The following is an 8,203-nucleotide window of genomic DNA, read 5'->3' on the forward strand; positions in this document are numbered from 1 at the left end:
CGCGAACGACATCCTGAACTCACCTGCAGTGGTTGGCTACGCCAGCGGAAGCGGTTGGTTTATACCTGGGGACTCCGATCCGGTTCCGGACACCGGTCCTGTTCCGGACACCGCGGCTGTGGTTTCAGTATCAGAACCTGAAGGGGCCGGCGGATTGAGTGCGACTTTGCGATGTTATCGAGTTTTATTAGGATGGACTTCGGCAAGCAGTGAAGTGATGCAGAAAGTGTGCGATGATTTGCGTCATTTCGTGGAGGAACATGGTGCGACAAATCCAGTGGCGTTAGAGTTGATGGTGGATGGTGTGATGACTGCACTGTTATTATTACCGACACCTAGTGAGGTGCCCAATCCGCCTGCAACATCGGCTATACCTTTGCCATTTGCGCGAGTGGATGATTCCAGTAGTCATGTAATGAGTGACATCATTTGGAACATGTGTATCGGATGGGACCAGGAGCAGTTGTACAGAGTATTTGCCCGATTCCACTTGTTCAAAATGCAAGAGCCTGAGATTAAATACCTCTGCGCACAAGATAAGGCTAGAGTGAACAAATCGCTCAAAAAAATCACAGCTGCCTCCTCGAGCGCGCCTGACCGAACCGGAGACAAAAGCCATGTCGGAGATAAGAGCAACGTGGCAGATAAAAGTAGCTTAGGGGACAAGAGCAGTGCTGCAGATAAGAACCACACCACTAAAAGCGGCGAAAGGACTTGGGACCGGAACGATCGAGCCATTTCCTCCGCCCTATGCCGGTCAGCCATGAATAACCCCTTCGAAACATTCGACTGCCTTCTCCACAACGTACAACTGTTCGACCCCATGTGGCTCGCCACCGCTCTGGACTACCTACGTGTTCTCACACGCCTTGGCTGCGAAGTGATGGTCTACTTATTGATTGAAAAACATCAATCACTGACTACATCACAACAGTCTAATCGAGACATTGCTGTGCCCCGCAAAGTCAAGAATCTCTCACTTTTCACGGCAAAGTTCTTGAGGAAGTTCAGCTGGGTCTCACCCAGGGCATTCCTTGTCAGTGTTGCTGGAGATATGCTCAACGTCTGCTGCACCCGTGAGACCCTCGCCCAACTGGGTAATGGAAACCAACTGGTCAGCCTTACCGGACCGGGAAGCCTTGACAAAGGCCCATCGGGTTTCGGCGGGGTAAGATTAGGGTTGTTTGACCACGTGTTCATTTCCGATTTGCTGGAATGGCTGGGAGGTTGCGGAGAACGGCGCATCATGGAAATGTCTGCATCCCAAATTGAATGTTGTTTCGGGGGTCCATTGTTACGTTCGTTGGTCTTAACGGATGAGGAGATTCGTGCGGAAGAGTCGAGGCCCGGTGCCCGTCAGTGCAAGAACAACCTGCGCGATACGTTGTTAGATACAAATGTATTTCGTGCACTGGTGCTCGGTCTGGCCAAGATGGATCTGGCGGTCACATACAACGCGGAATTATCGTTAGCACGTGTCTTGGAATTGAGCGATGAGTTACATTCGGCATTGTATCACTTACTGGACTTTGTCATATCATCGCACATCGTCGTCTCCAAGACCGACAAGGTTACAACTCCACCATCCAGGGCATATCGCATTGTCCCGGCTACCATCTGGGAAGAACTCTTCAACGTGCTACCCGCCAACATTGCCTGGCTACTCATTCGATGGGCTTCACCGCCTTGCCTCACCTACATCACTCAACCCGTCGTAGCTGACATCCACAAGATTCATGACCGTAGAATTGAGAATCATAGGACTGATAATCACAAAACTGATAATCACAAGATCGAGACCCGTGGGATAGATAGCGAAGAAAAACTCACTCTCGCCGAACAAGGTATATCCGCCAGCGAAGTGCCCAGACGCCCTGGGGCTAATGTCTCGGCCGAAGGCCCGGCCCGCGAAGGACCGTCTGGCGACGGAAATAGGTCGAACGATGGCCGGTCCCTGGACGGCCGTTCTTCTGCCCAAGATGATCTGGACAGCGCCGATGACGCCAGGGACCGACTTCCTGACAGAGACAGCGCGCAAGACCGAGACGGCACTCAAGACAAAGACGGTTCCGAAGACAAGGATAACGCCCAAGACAAGGGAAGCGCTCAGGGTAGGGACGGTGGTCAAGATAGGGACGGTGTTCAATGTGGAAAAGACCCTGACTATATGGGGGGCGATGACCGTTTGGGCAGCGGTCGTGGCAGAGAGGCGAAGCCTGAAGACATGGCGGTGGAGTCCTGCCCATCGACTTGCCCGTCGGTGGTGCCGAAGATGGTCTGGTTTTCACGAAGCTCTGCCGAAGACCAGACCCGGTTTACACGCTTTGCGGAGAGGCTGACTGGCTGTCCGGCGGTGAATGTGGAAGGTTTGCTGGCTTTCTGGATGCTCACGGCGGGGGATGTGGGGCACCCGGAAGAGGCGTACTCCGAGCTGCTGAAGAGTGCGGAAGAGCGACATAAGCGGCCGCGCGAGGTGCGCGATGCGCTTCGTAAAGAGCACGAAAGCAAGCGCCGGGCTACAGCACAGGTTACCGAGTGGTTTAAGCAGGAAGCAGGTGGGTGGGTTGCATTCGACCGTCTGGACGCCGAGTCCTCTCCCGCCTTCGGGAAAGGGACCTCGGACCTGGTGGCGGACGTGCGCCAGATCCCAGTGCTGATGGCGGTGGTAGGTCGGTGGATCCTTCCGCGTGCCTCGTGGGAGACGGTGGAGGCGTTGTACTGTTGTCGTTGGCTGAGTCTGATGGTGGAGGCGGGTGTATTCCATGCCATACCGGCCACACTCTGTCTCGTGGTGAGTGCCGTGCCCTTCCTGCTCGGCTGTACCGACATCGAGGCCGACTCCGTCAGTCTGCTCTGCTCGTACTGGCTTGCCGCCCTCAAGAATCTCGCGCGACCGGGCGGCACGGTCGCCGGAACAGAACCGAGTCTGCATCTGGACGACTTGACGCGCCTCTTTCTTGTAATCGAGTCGGTGGTAATAAAGTCGATGCAACGCGCCTTTATGCCGACGCAAAATTCCGCGTGGCTCGTCGCTCGTCGGTTCCTGCGCTTCCTCAATCAAGTCTGCGCTTGCATTCCGATCTCCAGACAGGGCTGTAATGAGGTCCACGAGTTCATTGACTGCGTTCAGCGCACACAGGGCGAGAACCGCGAGGTATCCTCGCTCGCCAAGGCGCTCAAACGCAGGCTCGTACCCGGCCGCGCCTGGCTCAAAAGAGAGATCGAGATCCGCCCACCCGCTGTCGTCGATGACGCCATGGCCGACGGAACCGAGGTGTTTGTCACCGACGCCGCGATGACCGGCGGAACCGTCGGCGACGGAATTACGGGTGAGGGAATCCTGGGTGACGGAACCGCGGGCGAGGGAACCGCGGGTGACGCAGGGATGGCCGACGGCGCTATTCTGGACGCCGCCATGGCAGATGATGCCGTAACCGACGCGGCGATGGCCGATGCGGTCATGGCCGATGGCGCAACCCCCGACGTCTTGACCGACACGGAGACGAGCCACAAAACCAGCAACCGAAGGTCGGAACCGGAAGAGGGAGAGGCTCCTCAAGACGAGGTCCCGCGCGGGGGAGAGCTGGAGCGCCCCGGACCCGTGCGTCTTGACAAAACATCTGCCAAGCCGCTGTCTGGAGCACAGGCGGCCGAACCAGTAGGGGCGGGTGACCCTGCCGTTCCAGAAAGCGAGCGGCCTGGTGATCCGCGGCCTGATGATCCGCGGCCTGATGATCCGCGGCCTGGTGATCCGTGTTCTGGCGAGGATGTTGACTCTTTCGTGGCGTATGTCTGGTTTCGATGTCTGCAGCTGCGGGGCCGGCGCGTGCCTGAGGAGGAAGCCGAGAAGGAGACGCGGAAACGTGGGCTCCGGAGCGGTGGTAAAGGACGACCGGGTTCACGGATAAATTCGAGCGCTTGTCTTTCCGACGGGGGCAGCAACCAATCACGGCCTTCCCAGCTGGCGACGCCCCAACTGCAGACGAACACCCGGCTTCCCTCGCCCCAGAAACATCAAAGGGGCAAATCAGCGGCCGGGGAAACCCGAACCGAGTCTGCTGGAGCCCAAGACGTTATCACACGCAACAACACTTCTGAAAACCGCGCCGACGGCCACGGCCGGGGCGAACTCAGAGATCGAGGCGAGCTCAGGGATCGCGCTGAGGCCAAAGAGCGAGGTGAGACTACTAAAGGTCGGATTGAGACTAAAGGCCGGGGTGAGGCCAAAGAGCGAGGTGAGACTAAAGATCGAGGAGATACTAAGGACCGAGGTGATACTAAAGATCGAGGTGAGATCAAAGACCGATCCGGCGACCCGCGACACAAAGCCGAGAGATCGGACGGCGGCCGTGGGGGACGTCTTGTGCCGGCCGTGAAGACGGTGACTATACCAAAACCACCGTCATCGGAGCAGCCTCGGCAATCCGGCGCGACTGACCAACGGAAACGTCCAGGGTCACCCTTGAGGTCGATCCCCCGCGTGTCCCGGACTGACCCGGCTACCAATGACGATAGCCGCGTGAGGGACCTAAGCAAAGGTGGAAACTATCCTAAGGATACTGCTGGTAAGACGCAGAGTCGAGACCGTGAACCAAGTCGCGAAACTCTCCAAAGTCGCGAGACTTTACAGAGTCGGGAGACTTTACAGAGTCGGGACGCTCTGGGCGGTCGGTCAGTTGCGGAGGAGCGCGATCGAGATCGAAGGTCTCACAAGCAACGGTACGATGCAACTATGTCACGAAGCCTTGACGCGCCGCCCCTCGTTGTGCCGCCTCCCACCCTCCCTGACCACCACCGTGCACAATTCGAGAGTCGCGCACCGTTCGAGGGTCGCGTACAGTTCGAGGGCCGAATGCATTCGGATGCACTGATACAGCCCAGTCATCCGCTCGACGGGGCCGATGCCGGCCGCGTTTTGCGACCTAAAGACAGTCGTGAGTATGAACCTCTCGCTTCCAGTCGTGAAGTCGGTCTTCGGGATGTCGGTCTCCGCGATGCCGGTGTGAACCGAGATCCTCCTCCGGCGATAGTGGGAATCTTCCAGTCTCAGCAGGGCAGACGGATGGCTGATGAGCGAAGTCGGTTGGTCGATGAGCGAAGTCGGTTGATGCGCGACGGTCAGGGTGGGCCGGACTACCCACCGCGAGGGAGTGTCAAAAGTCTGGATCGTCAAGCGCCGCTGCTGAATGCAGCCGACGTGAGACATGTCCGACCCAGTCCGCTGACGCCGGATCATCCCAAGGACCGCCAAGGCCCCACGGAACGAGCGGCGAACGAATCCGGTAACCAACCAGGCAAGCCAGAGAAGGCCGTGCCGGATAAGGTAGCACCTCCTGATGTCCCCCGAAATAGCCGAACGGTACCTGCTCAGTCTTCAGAGCGGCCAAGAGGCTCCGAACGGATAGCAGAAAAGGGCGGTGTAGAGCGGGTGGCTGACCGAACGGTTGACCGACTACCCGACCGAACGATAGGTGGACTACCGGACCGAACGATTGATCGACTACCTGATCGATTACCGGATCGAGCGGTTGACCGAGTACCCGAAAAGGAAATGACAGATCGAATTCCTGATCGCGCTGAATCAGGCAGTCAATCAGACCGAAATTTACAGGATCGCGCAAGCCGATATGACAGAGGAATCAGTCAAGGACGCCGTGGCGAGAACAAAAGCCGAGACCTGGAGCGCGAAGCAGCGACACGAAAAGTCTCCAAGCGGACGGGACAAGACCGGGCGCCTGAGTACAACCGACCATCGGAACGGAGTAGAAACCGAGGGCTGGGCGGGAAGCGAAGCTACGAGCCTCCTAACCCTCACTTGTGGTAGGCTGCTCGTTGTGCCTTTAGGAAGGCTCTACGAAGACATAATTCCTGTATGAAGATATGACGCCTAATCGGGGCGACACTCTAATCGGGGGGACACCTAATCGGGGGGACGCCTTTATCTAGAGAACATCTTTATCGAGGGAACGCCTTGGAGCAAGAGGCTCGCCATTTGAGGACGCGCGACTCGCTACGTGAGGACTTTGATAGGATAAGCCGGTCGTATGTTATGCGGTATGGACGCTATTCGGACGGGCGTCACTGGCAGGATCTGTTGCTGCGGCATGATCTGTTGCTGCGGTCGGTGGCCTGCGAAACCCATGCGGTTGGTAGCAAGGACCTGCGGCGAAATGAGCTGGGTCGAAGATGGCTGGCGGTTGACGACAGGGCGCGGAATAAGCTGGGGCGGAAGAGGCAGTCTGCTTGATGGCGGAGCCGGCTTGATTATGTAGCGCTGATACGTAGCGGCATCAACCATTTTGGCGAAGGTATCGTACGCAACTTCCTTGTATACGTTTGACGCGCAGGTCTTCTGCACCTCAGCCGCCTTCGACGGATCAAGAACAATATCCTCAGTCCACTGCCCTTGTTGGCAAATGTTGGCTACAACAAGAGTCTCTGTCTGCATGCCGCTTGTTGTTCCGGAAATAACGTCCCGGTGCCTGGTGCTAACGACGATGGTTTTGTCAGGATAAAGCCCAACGCACTTAAGCGCAAAGGCGTCGCTGGGGGAAATACTGGTCCGATAATGCCGATTTAGCGCGTTTCCAGTGTGTGCACACATATTTTGATAGCCGTCCCGGCTGATTATATGCGCCTGAGAACACCCTAGACGTCCGATGGAGGGTGAAGCAGTGGCCAGCCGTTCTTGAATGTATTTCTGGTCAAATCCGGTGCCAGCTCCGGGTCGGTCTATTGCTCCCGGGGCAGCTGCTCCTCCCGGGGTCGCTGCTCCTCCCGGGGTCGCTGCTCCCCCTCCGGCGCGATCTATTCCAATGATAGATAATTTATCCGATTCGATAGTAATAGGAACCCATTGACTGTGACCAACGACAAGGTCCAACTGGCCAAAGACGCCGTGCATCTTTTGTCCTAGGAGTTTTTTCTCAATATCGGGGTTGACAATATGTACGCGCGCAAACAAGATGGGCAATCTGAAGTTGTACCTTTTATCCGTCCTCCTCAAGCCCTGATTCTGGTTTTGCGTGACGAGGGGGATGTGTTGTACTTCAGCTTGGCCACATACCCAATCTCTTCTGAATTCGTATATACTAGGGGTGGGTGAGCTGAGTTTCTTATACCAGAAACGTCGCTTCCCTTCTCTACTGCTGGCAATGCTCCTTTGCGAGTCGACGAAGTCTGCAATTGCCTGTCTATACGCGGGATCAAGGGCATTTATACTGGCAGCCAAATCCTTAACCAGCGTTGCAACCCCGGTTGGAGTAGTCTCGTCGTCTCCATACATCGAACGAACCTTAGGCACGTTGACAGATGAGCTCTGAATACCTTGTTGGCTAATGGACACCTGGTAGTCTTCATCGTCGTCGTCTTCGTCCTCTTCATCAGAATACCAATCGTAGTAACTGTTGTCCTTAGTTACCTTAACAGAAAACTTACCCTCACTTCTTTGCGCTTCAATGAACGAAAGTCCAAACGCGTTGAAACCTTCCAATCGAAAATCGGGAACCGATATCTGCGTGTGCCATTTAGATTTTTCCGCTCCGCGAACTCTCTGACCCAAGCCCACCATCAACGCATCCTTCAATTCCTTCGATAACAACTCATCCGTCCTCTCCGGTACCACCTCACTTGATAATAACGCTCCTGTTGTCAATTGCTCAATTGTAAACATCTCGTAGTCATCCCCATTCGTACGGCGCTGGCCCACTCGCCATCCAGCCACGCTTGTTTCACTCTCAGGACCAAGACCACTCAGACTCGTTGCCTACAGGCCGTACGCCGTATGGTTACTTAGCCTCACTCACCTTGTTCGTACCCCACTCCAAACCTGATACTAAGACACTAGCGGTCCAGAATCCAGTTAACCAAGCCATCGCACGATGCACCTCTAGCCAGCACGCGACCAACAACGTGGAATCCACTAACGGGACCAGGAGGCCGCAGACCAGTCAGTAGTAGTAGGTAAACTAGTCAGTAGTAGGCAGACCAGTCAGCAGTAGTAGGCAGACCAGTCAGTAGTAGTAGGTAGAGTAGTCAGCAGGAGGAAAGGGGAAAACATATCAATAAGGATTCTGGACCGCTAGTGTCTTAGGACCACTAAGCAGGATGTAGGATGACCAGTGACTATTGAGGAGGACACCAGTAGGGAGCATGCCAGTAAGGAGGACGGGACACCAGCAAGGGGGGGAACGCCAGCAAGGGG

General features: G+C 56.2%; 3 protein-coding genes across 3 annotated transcripts; 2 read left to right on the forward strand and 1 right to left on the reverse strand.

The window, feature by feature from the left end:
• Positions 1 to 2,635: 2,635 nt before the first annotated feature.
• On the reverse strand, positions 2,636 to 6,259 carry GNI_095080 (hypothetical protein; the record flags this gene model as incomplete). The annotated part of the gene is made up of 3 exons (XM_011132676.1): positions 2,636 to 2,932; positions 3,301 to 3,398; positions 6,074 to 6,259. Coding segments are annotated over 3 exons (581 nt in total), but the record flags the coding sequence as incomplete, so codon positions are not given.
• On the forward strand, positions 3,916 to 4,349 carry GNI_095090 (hypothetical protein; the record flags this gene model as incomplete). Its single annotated transcript, XM_011132677.1, has 1 exon — positions 3,916 to 4,349. A coding segment is annotated over one exon (434 nt), but the record flags the coding sequence as incomplete, so codon positions are not given.
• GNI_095100 (hypothetical protein) lies at positions 5,372 to 5,824 on the forward strand (the record flags this gene model as incomplete). The annotated part of the gene is made up of 1 exon (XM_011132678.1): positions 5,372 to 5,824. A coding segment is annotated over one exon (453 nt), but the record flags the coding sequence as incomplete, so codon positions are not given.
• Positions 6,260 to 8,203: the final 1,944 nt, after the last annotated feature.

This window comes from Gregarina niphandrodes (assembly GCF_000223845.1).
Source record: "Gregarina niphandrodes unplaced genomic scaffold scaffold00019, whole genome shotgun sequence".
In the NCBI taxonomy this organism is placed as follows: Eukaryota; Apicomplexa; class Conoidasida; order Eugregarinorida; family Gregarinidae; genus Gregarina; species Gregarina niphandrodes.